This window comes from Myxocyprinus asiaticus, chromosome 18 (assembly GCF_019703515.2).
Source record: "Myxocyprinus asiaticus isolate MX2 ecotype Aquarium Trade chromosome 18, UBuf_Myxa_2, whole genome shotgun sequence".
Classification (NCBI taxonomy): Eukaryota; Metazoa; Chordata; class Actinopteri; order Cypriniformes; family Catostomidae; genus Myxocyprinus; species Myxocyprinus asiaticus.
In genome coordinates, this window is record NC_059361.1 from 20,275,001 (window position 1) to 20,292,017 (window position 17,017).

Consider the following 17,017-nt stretch of genomic DNA (forward strand, 5'->3'; position numbering starts at 1 on the left):
TATATGTGTGTGTGTATATGTGTGTGTGTATGTGTATATATATATACATATGTGTGTGTGTATATGTGTGTGTGTGTATGTGTGTATATATATATATATATATATATATATACACACACACACACACACACACACATACAGTTGAAGTCAGAAGTTTACATACACTTAGGTTGAATGTCATTCAACCTAACTCACTTTTTTAACCACTCCAGAGATTTAATATTAGCAAACTATAGTTTTGGCAAGTCGTTTAGTACATCTACTTTGTTCATGACACAAGTAATTTTTTAACTTTTAATTGACTATATCAAAATTCCAGTGGGTAAGAAGTTTACATACACTAAGTTAACAGTGCCTTTAAGCAGCTTGGAAAATTCCAGAAAATTATGTCAAGCCTTTAGACAATTAGCCAATTAGCTTCTGTTAGGAGGTGTACTGAATTGGAGGTCTACCTGTGGATGTATTTTAAGGAGTACCTTCAAACTCAGTGCCTCTTTGCTTGACATCATGGGAAAATCAGCCAAAACCTTAGAAAAAAAATGTGGACCTCCACAAGTCTGGTTCATCCTTGGGAGCAATTTTCAAATAGCTGAAGGTACCACGTTCATCTGTACACCATGGGACCACACAGCCATCATACCACTCAGGAAGGAGACGCATTCTGTCTTCTAGAGATGAATGTAGTTTGGTGCGAAATGTGCAAATCAATCCCAGAACAGCAGCAAAGGACCTTGTGAAGACGCTGGAGGAAACAGTTAGACAAGTATCTTTATCCACAGTAAAACGAGTCCTATATCGACATAAACTGAAAGGCTGCTCATCAAGGAAGAAGCCACTGCTCCAAAACCGCCAAAAAAAAAAAAAAAAAGCCAGACTACAGTTTGCAAGTGCACATGGGGACAAAGATCTTACTTTTTGGAGAAATGTCCTCTGGTCTAATGAAACACATATTGAACTGTTTGGCCATAATATCCATTGTTATGTTCGGAGGAAAAAGGGTGAGGCATGCAAGCCGAACAATACCATCCCAGCCGTGAAGCATGGGGGTGGCAGCATCATGTTGTCGGGGTGCTTTGCTGCAGGAGGATCTGGTGCACTGTACAAAATAGATGTGATCATGAGGAAGGAAAATTATGTGGATATATTGAAGCAAAATCTCAATACATCAGGCAGAAAGTTAAAGCTCTGTCGCAGATGGGTCTTCCAAATGGACAATGACCCCAAGCATACCCCCAAAGTTGTGGCAAAATGGCTTAAGGACTACAAAGTCAAGCTATTGGAGTGGCCATCACAAAGACCTGACCTCAATCCAATAAAAAATTTGGGGCAGAAATGAAAAAGTGTGTGCGAGCAAGGAGGCCTACAAACCTGACTCGGTTACACCAGTTCTGTCTGGAGGAATGGGCCAAAATTCCAGCAACTTATTGTGAGAAGCTTGTGGAAGACTACCCAAAATGTTTGACCCAAGTTAAACAATTTAAAGACATTGCTACCAAATACTAACAAAGTGCATGTAAACTTCTGACCCACTGGGAATGTGTTGAAAGAAATAAAAGCTGAAATTATTCTCTCTGCCACTATTCTGACATTTCATATTCTTAAAATAAAGTAGTGATCCTAACTGACCTAAGAAAGGGAATGTTTTCTACGATTAAATGTCAGGAATTGTGAAAAACTGAGTTTAAATGTATTTGGCTAAGGTGTATGTAAACTTCTAACTTCAACTGTGTGTGTGTGTGTGTGTGTGTGTGTGTGTGTGTGTACATATATATATATATATATATATATATATATATATATATATATATATATATATATATATATACACACACACACACACACACACACACACACACACACACACACACACACACACCGATCAGCCACAACAATAAAACCACCTGCCTAATATTGTGTAGGTCCCTCTGGTGTTGCCAAAACAGCACCAACCCGCATCTCAGAATAGCATTCTAAGATGCTATTCTTCTCACCACAATTGTTTCCGTAGACTGTCAGTTCGATCCAGTCTGGCCATTCTCTGTTGACCTCTCTCATCAATAAGGCATTTCCATCCACAGACTTGCCCCTCAATGGATGATTTTTGTTTTTGGCACCATTCTGAGTAAATTCTAGAGACTGTTGTGTAAAAAAAAAAAACCCAGGAGATCAGCAGTACAGAAATACTCAAACAAGCCCATCAGGCACCAACAATCATCCATGTGATTATCTAATCAGCCAATCATGTGGCAGCAGAGCAGTGCATAAAATTATGCAGATACGGGCCAGGAGCTTCAGTAATGTTCACGTCAACCATCAGAATGGGGAAAGAATGTGATCTCAATGATTTGGAACGTGGCATGATTGTTGGTGCCAGGTGGGATGGTTTGAGTGTTTCTGTAACTGCTGATCTCCTGGGATTTTCATGCACAACAGTCTCTAGAATTTACTCAGAATGGTGCCAAAAACAAAAATAACATCCAGTGAGGGGCAGTTCTGTGGACGGAAATGCCTTGTTAATGAGAGGTCAACAGAGAAGGGTTAGACAAAGTCTATGGTAACTCAGATAACCGCTCTGTACAATTGTGGTGAGAAGAATGTCATATCAGAATGCTATTTATAATTTTATATATATATATATATATATATATATATATATATATATATATATATATATTACATATATATTTAATTATGAATGTATTTTAAAGATAATTTTGTAAAAATCCAAATAACTTTACAGATCTTTATTGTAAAGGGTTTAAACAATGTTTTCCATGCTTGTTCAATGAACCATAAGCAATTAACGAACATGCACCTGTGGAACGGTCGTTAAGACGCTTACAGACGGTAGACAATTAAGGTCACAGTTATAAAAACTTAGGACACTAAAGAGACCTTTCTACTGACTCCAAAAGAACACCAAAAGAAAGATGCCCAGGGTCCCTGCTCATCTGTGTGAATGTGCTTTAGGCATGCTGCATGGAGGCATGAGGACTGCAGATGTGGCCAGGGCAATAAATTGCAATGTCTGTACTGTGAGACACCTAAGACAGTGCTACAGGGAGACAGGAAGTCGCAGTGGCAGACCAGGTGTAACAGCACCTGCACAGGATCGGTACATCCAAATATCACATCTACAGGATAGCAACAACTGCCCGAGTTACGCCAGGAATGCACAATCCCTCCATCAGTGCTGACTGTCCGCAATAGGCTGAGAGAGGCTGGACTGAGGGCTTGTAGGCCTGTTGTAAGGCAGGTCCTTACCAGACAGGACTGGCAAAAAGTGCTCTTCACTGACGAGTCACTGTTTTGTCTCATCAGGGGTGATGGTCGGACTCGCGTTTATCGTCGAAGGAATGAGCGTTACACCAAGACCTGTACTCTTGAGCGGGATCGATTTGGAGGTGGAGGGTCCGTCATGGTCTGGGGCGGTGTGTCACAGCATCATCGGACTGAGCTTGTTGTCATTGCAGGCAATCTCAATGCTGTGCATTACAGGGAAGACATCCTCCTCCCTCATGTGGTACCCTTCCTGCAGGCTCATCCTGACATGACCCTAGAGCATGACAATGCCACCAGCCATACTGCTCGTTCTGTGCATGATTTCCTGCAAGACAGGAATGTCAGTGTTCTGCCATGGCCAGCGAAGAGCCCAGATCTCAATCCCATTGAGCATGTCTGGGACCTGTTGGATCGGAAGGTGAGGGATAGGGCTGTTTCCCCCAGAAATGTCCGGAAACTTGCAAGTGCCTTGGTGGAAGAGTGGGGTAACATCTCACAGCAAGAACTCAACAAGAAATCTCACAGCAAGAATACAACAAGAAATCTTGTGCAGCCCATGAGGAGGAGATGCACTGCAGTACTTAATGCAGCTGGTTGCCACACCCCCAAACCAGTATTTCAGGGACACATTATTCCATTTCTGTTAGTCACATGTCTGTGAAACTTGTTCAGTTTATGTCTTAGTTGTTGAATCTTTTTATGTTCATACAAATATTTACGTTAAGTTTGCTGAAAATAAAAACAGTTGAAATTGAGAGGACGTTTCTTTTTTTTGCTGAATGGGAGGGCATGTTATACAACTCGGAGAATGCAATAGTATATAATGCAAGAGAACACATGCTTTAAGCAGTAACATAGTTGAAGAACTTTAACAGGAGTGAAACAATTTTATTAATAAACCAATTATGAATGTTAAATCTTAAATATGGACTCACAGGACACACAAAAATTGGCAGGTAGTGTGCATTAGGCTACTCTATAATTGTGTCACATAGACAGCTTTTACAAAAACTACCAACATATAGCCAAACCATTTAATCCTGTTGCTGTTTTCACCATGCAACAGAGCATGAGAGGTCATGAGAGAAGTATCAGCGTGCATAATGTTTTCAGATCATATTTACCACATAATTTCACACATAAATAGCTTAGCCTGATTTCGCCAGTTAAATTACTAATAGAAGAGTCAATAAAGCACTCTAAATGCTTCCAGTTGTCCTGAGGCATAAACAAAGGGCTTGCATGAAAAACATTATAAGTCAGCGTCTCAGTGAGTTTAATGGTTCATTACATTAGCCTGCCCAGATCTGCAGTGAGAAAACATCTGGATGTATGTGTTGATGACTTCAAACAAACCTTTGTACTAATTTTTAGGTCCATAAACCACAACTCAAGATACAAACATTATCCAGAATATAGTTGAACCTTTTCCAGGATTTTTTCTGAATGGAGGTAAAAACAGAAAAAGGAACACGATTTCTGATTCAGACAAAATGCAGTAAAGTTAACTATATAATTTATGAGCTACATGTTGGCCTAGTATTTAGCACGTGCGCTGACACATTGAGCTATGGTGCTCATACCAGCGATGTAATCTGAATTCAAAGCTGACATTTCCTGATTTTTTTCCTCCCCTCATTTCCAGTCCTATCTCTCAATGTCCCCACAATAAAATGTGGGGGAAAGCCAAACAAATGTGCCGGTTATGTTATGTTAATATAATTATTATTGTTATTGTTTTTAAATATGATTATTATTTGAGGCGTCTTGAATGAAAAGCTATTGCTCAACCAAAAAAGTAATAGAATAGTAAGTAATAGTAATAGAATATTATTGTTCTGAAACAGTCCGGTTTCTTTTTACCTTACCCTTTTAATCGTTTGTATGAATAATGCATATACAAAGACAAACATTGATTTAACATTTTATTGCATTCAAAAGATATACACCATTAAAATGCACATTGAAAACAATAAATATGACCTAAACAATAATAATAATGAAAAAGAATGCAATGGTAAGAACAGTTGTTAGTGCATACTCTTATTAAGATACTGCACAAACATGTTGGCAATCTGTCCAATGTTCTCTGTGGGATGCATCTTGGTATAACTGATGAACTGGCGTCTGAGTTTCCTCAACTCCACCATGTTAAGACTTCTTGTGAGTTTGATGTATTAAAGAGGTTAAGAAAATTAAGCTGTGACAATACTGTACATTACATTAAAAGGTTTCATCTTGATCAGCAGTCATGCAAAGTTATTTGGCATATACCCATCCTAGAGACCATGAAGACATCAAGTATAAAGAGAATAAAGCATATCTATAAATTAATTTCTAGAAATATCCCTTTTGAATCATGTATTATTTCAAAGGGCCAACGGTCACTGGTCACTTCCCTCTATCTACTCTCTGAAAGCTAAAACTGTTACAGAGCGGTCAATGAACTGCAACTGCATCAAAAAGAAATAACACACTTTGATATGTGTGTGTATTTATGTTTATTACTTTAACACCTATTCAATTAGAGTTCAAAAGAATCAACATAGTATACAAAATTCCTAATTAAAATTCCACACTTGACCTTACTTTTCTGTGTTAACTTTTTTAATGCTGTGCTGACACAGAAATATATGAGAAATATCAGAGCCGTGATGACTGGTGGCACAACAAAGCACGACAACATGACATTTCCTCCCAAGAATCAAAGCAAAAGAGAACACAATTAAGTGCGCAACAAGGCTGGAAAAAACATTTCGTGGAAAAAGGATATCTTTTCTTTAGCTCCAGGAATGGAAATGAGATCCCCTGGGACGCTGGTCTTCTGTGAGTCAAGAACAGCCTGCGACGTAAAACAACCCGTAAGATGGCACATACAATTGATACTGTTTTGCTTTGCAGATGCTATCTATAAAATCTCACCTATAGGCAAAGATACAGAAAGGCATGAATCTCAATGCAATACCTGAAGGAGATGATTATTTTTTTTACATAAAAGTATTTTTACCATTAGGACATCTTGAGTAACTTTGTCCAACTCGTACAGAAAGTTGGTGGATGAGAGCGGTTGCTGTGGCACAAAAAACAAGGTTCTGATATTCTATCAACTGCAATCAAAAGTAATTAATGCAGCTAAATATTCATGCATAATGAGGACTAGTGTTCTTACACTTAGCGTGGACTGATTAGGTGGTGGTGCTTTTCTTTTGAAAAGCGCATCACAGATGGCTTCAAATGGGAGTGAGTCCTCTTTCTGAATAGTAAAGAGTGGACTATCCCATCTGTTCCTCGAATCAGGTGCTTCAAATCTCAGTATAAGACCATCAAGACTTTTGTTTGAAAGATCAGAAATGATAATGGAGATTTTAATTCAGTGACTGTAACAGCTATATTCATCTTCTGAAAATAAAGCTATCAATTAATCTGCATCGCAGGGGGAAAAATATACAAATGCTTACACTTCCTGAGTGTACTGAGAATCAACCTCTCTACCTTTATTCCATTCTGAGCTCACTTCAGCTGACGTCAAACAGTACACCTGTAGCAGTTATAAAACCCCTAGTTAGTTAGTTATTAAAGAGTATAGTTAGTTATAGAAGCAGTTTGAAATAAGTTTCAAGAGTTTACATACCAAACAATGGGGTGTCTGTGTATGTTTGATAAGACAAAACAGCTCATATCTGTAGCCTGGAAATGAAAGACAATCCTAAATCTTATATCAGGGGTCTAGCTAAGTGTCTTGGGCAACAACAGATGTTGAGACTGAGCTCTGCTATTATACTTGTTTTACTGCACATGCAGTGCTGAAGCCTGAATGTCACTCCAAATAAGACATTAAGAAGCATGTTTTACTGTTCCACAAATCATTTCATGGAATCAATAAATTATGAAATAATCAAAAGGTAAGGTCTAAAGTAAAATGAATGGCATAATACATCACATTCGACCTTGCGTGTTCTCATATCAGTGGGTTTTAAATGCAATGACATAGATGTATTAAATGGATAGTTCACCAAAAAAAAAAAAAGACAAATCTATCATCATTTACTCACCCTGATGTCGTTCCAAACCTACATTACTTTCTTCTGTGGAACTCAGGAGGAGATGTAAGGCAGTATGTTAGTTTTTAGTTACCTTTCATTGCATATTTTTTCCCAATACAATAAATATGAATGGGGACTGAGGCATTGTCATTCTGTCTAACATCTCCTTTTGTGTTTCACAGAAGAACAAAAGTCATGCGGGGTTGAAAGAACAAATGAGGGCAAGTAAACGATGACAGATTTTTTTATATTTTGGGTGAACTATCCCTTTAATTTTTACACAAGCCAAAAGTTTAATTTACCTTTAATGTAATTCAAGGAATCAAGAATCACAATGTCATCTTTATTGACTTTCCTACATACAAAGAGGGAAGGGTACATAGTGAAATCCTGTGCAGCTCAGAGAACTCTGATAATATAAGTGTGTAATTATAAATATAAATGTATCATTAAATATGAGTATAAATATAATTATCGGTGTATAATTAATCCCAGCTGGACTTTTCACAATTCATCATGTGTCTGCAATTCAGTATCTGTGTTTCTATAACACTTCTAAAATGATTTTTCTGGCATTACACCAAACAGTATTGCACATAAACCTGTGTTGTATTTTCTTTGAATCCATCACTTGAAAAGGACACGTGTCACATGTTATAAATGTAAATAAAGTATTTATGTTTGAAACAAGCATCTTTATAAGAAAACAGAAGTATGAGACATATCAAGAATCACCTCTCCACTTCAGCTCGCAGTGCTCCTCTCAGGTCCTTCTCTTTCTGCGAGTCTGTATTCAAACAAATCTCATAACTGACCCAGTAAGATTCAGATCAAGCAAACAGGATTTGAAGTCTGTTTTATTTATCTATTTTTTTATGTTAAAGTTTGATCTCATTTTCCATTACAATGATAATGTATGTACACTGACCAAACATAAGGTTAAAAGGGATAGTTCACCCAAAAAGTAAAATTCTCTCATCATTTACTCACCCTCACACCATCCCAGATATGTATGACTTTCTTTCTTCTGCTGGACACCAACAAAGATTTTTTTTTAAGAATATCTAAGCTTTGTAGGTACATCCTTTTTTACTATAAATTCTCCTCCCTGCCCAGTAGGTGGCGATACGCACAAAAACCGCGAATCGACAAAAACAAAAGAAGAATGTGAAAGTGGAGATTAACTGTAAACAAGGACTTAAATATGTATCTGTTTTTCAATCACACCTATCATATATTGCTTCTGAAGAAATGGATTTAACCACTGGATTCGTATGGATTACTTTTATGCTGCCTTTATATGTTTTATGGAGCTTCAATGTTCTGGCCACCATTCACTTGCATTGTATGGACCAACAGAGCTGAAATATTCTTCTAAAAATCTTTGTTTGTGTTCTGCAGAAGAAAGAAAGTCATACACATCTGGGATGGCATGAGGGTGAGTAAATGATGAGAGAATTTTCATTGTTGGGTGAACTATTCATTTAACAGACCTTCATTAAGCTACAGTGTGCAATTTTGTGATTCTCTGTATGATGGTCACTAGGCCTGACACAACATAGCTATTAGCGTGCATCTTACACATATGGCAATACTAAGCATGACTTTTAATAGTCGATGTTCCATTGACTTTCAAAGGCTTCTCACCTGCATACACAGAGTTCCTGTCAATTCCCTGAGCTTCATCTCCGACAAGATGAACCTTTCTTTCTGTATTTTGCGTGAAGTAATCTCTCAGATCATGAGCTCGTTGGGTTTTGCCACTGCACGGGTATCCACAGATCACTACTAAAGGCATTTTAGTACAAAGCTCTTGATGACATGAGGAAATTCTGTATTTTAGAAATCCTTCGGAGATTCATGCTTTTCTAAAATGTTACATGAGGGAATTTTCTTCCTCGTATTTGTGTTGTTTGCAGACATGGTTAGTATTTTCTGCCCTCTACAGGTCAATCAAAAAAACATCACACAGCTCCATTCATCGATGCAATGAGGTGGATAAAGACCTGACATCTGTGAAATCACATCACCCTCCAGCCCACAATCACTTAGCAAGCGTTTCACAGAAAATATCCATAGAAGTATTCTTCTCCTCAGCACAGAATAATGAACCTCTCCTAATGCTGTGGAGCGTAAGATGCCTTTTCTTTCCATCTCTGTAAGAAAGCTCTCGGAGTCAGGAGTTCCAGGTGTCAAAGGTTAGAGTTTATTGAGCAAAACCAACAAACCCAAGATGTCAGCTGAGATCTGAATCCCTTGGTCCATACCCTCATCTTTTATACAGTTTCTTGTCTGATATTACCTCATGTGTACGCCCCTTGATTATTTTTTGGTTGTCATGGATACCGTTCACCACCATTATCTCACAAGGCCTTTGATTTCTTTTTAATGGTGGACACCTGGCTTTAGTCTATTTTTAAAAATAACTTTTTAATTAAAGTAGTATAAAAACATGACAATCTGAGCATAATACGGTCACTTTGACCACTAGTTGTTTTAATCTTTATCTTCCGCTATGTTTCTCAAGGTCCATAGCATCATTATTTCTGTTACAGCTGAATCTTTATCTTTAGCTATGTTTCTCAAGGTCCATAGCATCATTATTTCTGTTACAGCTGAATCTTTATCTTTAGCTGTGTTTCTCAAGGTCCGTAGCATCATTATTTCTGTTGTACTGTGTGGTTTTTTGCAGCATCAACACTTTTAATAACCTCAAATGCCCTCTTCTGGGTTACACAAAGTCCAGTAACTTCATAAGTACTTTGATATAATATATATATAATATATATATATATATATATATATATATATATATATATATATATATATATATATATATTATATCAAAGTACTTATGAGTACTGACTTGTGTAACTTCATATATATATATATATATATATATATATATATATATATATATATATATATATATATACCATGATAAAGAAAATATACTATATATTCCCTCCTTTGAGAGTTATAAAAAGTCTCATCTCTATTGCCCTTACCCAGAGTGCAACCTCACAAGTCAGTCTCCTTCCTTCCTACCAAGTGACCAATACCTTGGTATTCCCCCACTTTTGACTAGGAGAAAGTAAAAAGATCTTATCTCCCTAGCTAAGTTCTTTCTGGAGGGTAACAGTAATCAAAAACAAATCAACTTCTTGTATAAAGCATGTGCGTGCTGATTTAGCCTTGCGTTATATAGAGTACATCAGTGATTAGACTTATTTCAGTAGATTAACATACTACAGTGATTAAACAATATCAGTAGACTACTTCAGCATATGATATGTCCCACGGTGCCAGAGGAACTCACAGACATTTCCGGTAGCCTGGAGTGCTATCTAGTGGAGTTGGAGCAGACAGTGGGTTTTTAAACCTCAGTAGAGTCTTGCTCTTGCTGCTAAGCACTGAGGTGCTCGTCGATACTTTCTTTATGATGTTCAATTCTCTGGTCCACCAGTGGCACTTCCAGTGTTTTCAGAGTTCATAAATGCATACTGTTGTTCATTCTGTAGCAATTTACTTGGCTAATAGTACCTTCAGAGATGATTCAAACAACAAATAATACTTTTAAAACATTTAAGAAGTTCATATATAATCAAAATAAACCCTCTTATCATTTCCTTTTAATTCTGGTTACATTACCTGTTTACATTACCTCATAACATGGATAATAATCTGCAGCAAACCTTCATCATTCCCTTGCATTCACATGCAATGTGCTTGATTAAACAACAAACATTATTTAAAAGAAAATAATAGCTTCAGGAAGGGGTATATGCCAAAATAATAAACATAATACCCTCTAACTTCCTGCCTACTCTATCCAATCTAAAGTGCTTCCTAATTTTATTATAAAAGAAAATACAATGAGTATACTGACTCCCTTGCTATCCAAAAACAAGAGAAAATAAAGAGTTAAAAATAAAAGGCTCCCCTTCCCTACCATTCTTGTGTCATTTCAGGGTTTTTTCTAGAATTCGTCCAGCTCATCCAGTCCAGGGCCTATGGAGTATATAGTGGCCCCAATGTCAATTCCAGATGACTTTACAGACACATTGATCATCTGTTTGGCTGCAGCATTGGCCATCATTGATCTGAGGAGAGGCACAACACAACAAAACAACATCACAAAAATAACAACAGCTACAGCTATTATTATTCCTACTTTAGTAAGACATTCTCCCCAGGATCCAAATAGGATGTCAAACCATTTTCCAATATGTTGATCTCTTCCTGCATTGGTAGTCACTTCTTCTTGTAGACTTTTCAACTTTTTCATTGCTGTGGTAAAGGATCCATCAGGAGCTGTATTATTTGGAATATAGGTACAACAGTCAGCTCCAAACATTACACAGACACCCCCAATAGCCAGTTTAGTGCTTGTCTATTTTACCATGTCATTTTACTTGTTGCAGCTAACTGGTCACCTAAAGTCTTTAATGCTTCATCAGTGTAGTTGATGATTATAATAAATGTAATTGATCCATTCTGCATTCTTAGTGGGTGTTATACATACAAATATAGACTCAAAACCTGATTTTATTTCATCTTTAGCTTTAAATTCTTGTGGTATTCCTCTTGGTTGACCAATTGCATCTATTATTACATTAGGGTCAGGCTGACATGCTCTTTTCACTCTATGTTTGTTTTGTACAGTTTTTCTAGATTCAGTCTGGATTTCAGATTCTTCTGGGTCTCATGTCAATATAATTATTTCTTACACTAGTCTTACTCTGGTGCATATCCCTTTCCAATTTTGCCGCAATCGTTTTCCACCACAAACCCAAAAATAGTCTGCTATGGCTACTGTTTGTTCAGCATATATTTTTATTACAGGGGAGACTGGAGTCTGGATCTTACAATTTATAAGGCAATTTCCCGAGAGTTTGCCCACATATCTTGTAGCTTCTATTTGAGATGGAATGCCAAATCTTGGAATGACCTCTCTGGTCAAAAATGTTATCACAGTTTGAGCTCCCTGGTCTGCTGATGGTACTTTCTCTACCCATCTACTGAATCTGTCTATTATCACCAACATGTATCTTTTTCCTCATATTGATCTAGTCATGTCCACATAATCCATCACCAGTTGTTTAATTGGTCCTTCTGATACTGGTATGTGACCTGTTGGTGCTGATGTACCCTTTCTGACATTGTTTTGGGCACAAATTTCCCATTCTGCCAAAAATTCATCTACCATGGCTTGTAGATATGGGGATCAATATCCCTGTCTTTTTATTTTCCTTATTACATCCCCCCTTGCGCAGTGGTCAAAACCATTTTAATCTGAGATTAAAATAAGTAAGAAGTCCTTCATGAGATTGCCATATACCATTTAGATCTCTGCTCGCACCTCTTTGTTGCCATACACTTTGTTCACATGGGCCAGCTTGATGTTGCATACGTGCAATGTCATCTAATTGGGGTTGAGGCTGAAGCAGAACTGATACATTTGCCATCATTGCTACTTGGCATCCTGAGGCCTTTTTAGCATGTAAGCCTGCAGCATTATTACCTTGAATGACAAAGTCATTGCCTTTTTTTGTGAGCTTGACATTTGATGATAGCCAATTTCTTTGGACACATCATGGCTGAAATTAGCTTAATTATTTGGTCACCATGCTGAATTGGTGTCCCATCAGTCTTTTTTGAACCCTCTTTGTTTTCAGATTGCTCCAAATAAATGGCATACTCCATGTGCATATGAGGAATCTGTATAAATATTAACAGTTTGATTTTTAGCCAACAAACAAGCCTCAGTTAGTGCTTTTAATTCAGCCAATTGTGCTGAGCATGGCTGCTCACAATGCTGCATCAAAATTGGAACAAAGGTTTTATAATTTCTTTTGACAATAGCATACCCTGCATGGTTGCCAAGATGGTCTCTGAAGCATGACCCATCTACAAAATAATCTGCTTCTGCATCTATGATTGGTGTTGATTCTAGGTCTGGTCTGAGACAAGTAAGAGCTAGAGAGTCTATTACACATTCATGAGGTGTTCCCTCCCCCTCTAGAGGAATGACATTTGCTGGATTTATCATTGTACATCGTTTTATGGTAATGTCTGGGTAAGTCAACAGTGTTGAATATGTCAAACACCTGGCTTGTGTCAGAACAAATCTACCTTGTTCTAATAACTCTGTTACTTTGTGATGAGTATAAATTATCACTGGGTAGCCCATTGTTACAGTGGAAGCTTTGTCATAAGCAAAATACACTGCTGCAAGTCCCTGATAGCATGGCGGATAGCCTTGTGCTACACTGTCCAACTTGGTGCTATAATAAGCTATTAGTTGCTTTTTTCTTCCACTACAGGTCTCCTGCATTAAAACTGCTGATGCATATCTGTCTCTTCGATCTGCTACATACGAATGAAATGGTTTAGAATAGTCTGGGGTTGCTAACACTGGAGCTATCTGAGGTTCTTTTTTCAATGATTCAGAGGCTATTAATGCATCTGTATCCCATGTTAGTCGAGCTCGGAGATTTTGATGCCCTGTCTGTTTCATCAGTGCTTTTAAGGGAGCTGTTTTAATAACATGATTTTCTATCCAATCAGCACTAAAACCTGTTATGCCCAAAAAGGTCATCATTTGTCCCACTGTTTGTGGTTGGGGTGCTTTACTTATGCCTTCCAATTGGCTTGGTGATATAGCTTTAATTTTATGTGCAATGATTCGTCCTAAGTACTCAACCTGTGGTAGGCAGTACTGCAATTTCTCTTTTGAGACCTTGTGGCCTCCTTCAGCTAATTTAGTGAGCACTTTGATGGAATCTTGGTGACATTGCTCTAATGTTGTTGAACAAATCAACAGATCATCTACATATTGTATCAACACCAAAATTGTTGTTTCAATCATTATACCAATTTTAGCCAACCATGCACCCTATTTCTTAAACAATTCCATTTAGATTGTTATAAACAAACATGACATGCAATCTTAATCTTTAGTCACCACCATGTTTTTTTTCTTTTTTTTTCTTCATTACTATTAAGATGTACATAAGTTCAATAAAAGCATAAGTTAAAGTAATAAATCATCTTCCAATCTAAATTGATTATCATACAAACATGTCAGGCACTCCCTCTCAAAACTTTACCCCCAAAACCAATCTATAAATGATCTTCTACACAGGGTATGATCCCCTGATGGCACAGTGACAGAATGCTTGGTATTTAACACTGTTATAAGTTGTTTTAGTAAAGCGGTTATTAAAATGCAGTCAGGCTGAGTGGAACTCACAATTTTAGGGCAGGTCTCTTCTAGGCCTCCCTGTTGATGCTTCGGACCTAAGAGCATTCATCACTTCCTTAAAGCCATATCAAACCTTCTTGGTCAAGCTTCCAGGGCGGTGATGCCCTACCTTAGGTTGCCCCCCTTTTTTGCATTGGAGAGTCTTACCCGTCATTGGGTCATCACCTCTTGCCACTGGTCTCAATACCACTCAGTCCTATTGGCCAGTCCTTAATAATTTGGTATCAGTAAACAGATATTTTCTTTTCAGGGAGTATCACCAGAGAACCGTCACAGCCAGTGGAACCATCTACCATTGCTAAAATATGGAGACAATTCAAAACATGGCTAAATTCAAAAAGCATTATTCAAAATTCAACAATCTATTAAAATTGTCCAAATAAAGTGAAATAACAATGCTAAAATTGAACTCATTTACAGATCATAATTTCCATTCAGGTTGTATTTCTGCTACTTTAGCAAATGTCACAAAAGACCATGTATCATGGTGGGGACTAACATCAGAACAAAACAAAATAAAGGGTAGCCTCTGTCAAGCTTCTAGGAAGATTCATTTAAAAATATCACCTTAATTCAATAATAGTCTCTAGATTGTTTTGAACCTACATTAAGTGTGTCAGATCGACTTTCAACTGAATCTCTTGTCTATAGTATAAACACTTAACTTTAGATTGCCCTCTGAATATATAAAATCTTTAATCATAATAAGGAAAGCTCTTTGAACCTCTCCTTCATATCACTATATCTAACATTATTGTCAAATCACATCATTTTACATATAAAAGAAAAGAAAATCAAAAGAAAATAAAACAACTTAGAGATGTGCCTTCAAAATCTGCTCTTGTGTTTCTGTTTCAAGCAGACACTTATCAAACTTAGACCAAGAGTGAGAGCGAGATGGGCGGGGGAAAATTAAGAGAGGGACATCCCACTCCCTCAAACTGTTTCTAATTTCATTCTTTTTTCATTTTAGTATCTCACAATAATATATTTAAGTTATACTTCAACAGTGAAAATAATAATAATAACTCTCTTATGTTTACTTTCTCCCTTTCCTTACTCTCTCAGGATAAGGAACTTCCATTCTATCTTAATAAAATAACATTAATCAAGTTTTTAAACTAACAGAAAAGTAAGTAAAAGCTTGAACAGGATGAAGTAGTAAAGAGGCACAATGGAAATTCAAACAAATATCTTTTCTTGTGTTTTGAAAAAAATGATCAGTAAGATACACTACATACTTTTAATTTCTCATGTCTCTTATTTTTTATGTCTTAATGTTTCAGCATTATTTAACAATAAGATTTTTCAGTTATTATTCTCTTATACTTATCAGCATTTCTTAACAAATTATTCAGTTAAATAGCAGAACCAAAATTCACAGTGCAGAAACTGTATGCCTCTAAAATGATACTTTCATGGATTAACTATGGCAAATAGAAATAGTAGTAATAGAAAAAGACACTTAATCCCTCTTTGTAGCACCCACTAACCTTTTTTTTTTCTTTAAAGTGAGGGTACTCTCTGGAAAATTTGGGGGAGTAACCAATCCAATAGGTAACTCTAAGTTTGCCATCAAGTTTATAATATTTACTCTTCAAATCAATAAATCAGTGGTTTGCTGGTGGATTTAAATTTAGACAATCTGGTTAGTCATATAAGACTGAAATCAACTTATCCAGAGAAATTTTAGTCCATATTAGAAATGGCAAATCAGTAATGATTACCAGCAGTAATGAGAGCAGGAAGACCAATCAGATAATAGCCCACATCATTTTAAGTCTTCTTTTTCTCCGGATTTTCTCCTGCAGTATTAGTAACTTCAATAAATCATCTGGCCCAGCCATCTGCATTGGTGAGAGACTAGTTCCAGAATGAGTTAGTGAAACAACATACACATAATGATGACAAAAGAAAGGGTAAAACATAGTTAATATCAAAGACACACACAGAATAGACTCATGAATATGAAGTTATTAACATTCATAATTGAGGAAGTTATGATGTTCAATTTAATCGTAATGTTTCTCCATGGGTTTCACCTGCCACCACCGACCAATTTTTCCTTAGCATTATCAATTATTTTTTACAATCAAATTCTTAAAATCAGAACTTCTAGCATGAATAACATTTTCCATTATATGCACTTTCAAAAGAAGAAAACTTCTATTTTATTAGATATTAGAGCATCTGAGCAAAACTGTTTACAGCGTTTGCTTAGCTCTTCCTCCTTACTGGAGGTTGGAACTTTATTTTCCAACTTATCTGGCATGATTGGTCACAGATCAAACCCAAGGAAAAAGCATCACAATGTTGGCAAGGTTGCCACACATAAAAATCAGAAAACCAGGTATTAAAAGCACAGATTCAGCAGATTAGAACTGCGGAGAACATGAAATGATCCAAATCATTCTTAAATTTCTTT

The 17,017-nt window shown here is 36.8% G+C and overlaps 1 protein-coding gene across 1 annotated transcript; it reads right to left on the bottom strand.

The window, feature by feature from the left end:
* Window positions 1-5,200: 5,200 nt before the first annotated feature.
* Window positions 5,201-9,265, bottom strand: LOC127455708 (protein KTI12 homolog). Its single transcript, XM_051723771.1, has 9 exons — window positions 8,973-9,265; window positions 8,061-8,112; window positions 7,628-7,680; window positions 6,914-6,969; window positions 6,741-6,820; window positions 6,452-6,611; window positions 6,290-6,352; window positions 6,056-6,124; window positions 5,201-5,456 (listed from the first exon to the last, which is right to left on the bottom strand). The coding sequence occupies exons 1-9, from the start codon at window positions 9,121-9,123 to the stop codon at window positions 5,313-5,315; spliced, it is 828 nt and encodes a 275-aa protein (XP_051579731.1). The 5' UTR covers window positions 9,124-9,265; the 3' UTR covers window positions 5,201-5,312.
* Window positions 9,266-17,017: the final 7,752 nt, after the last annotated feature.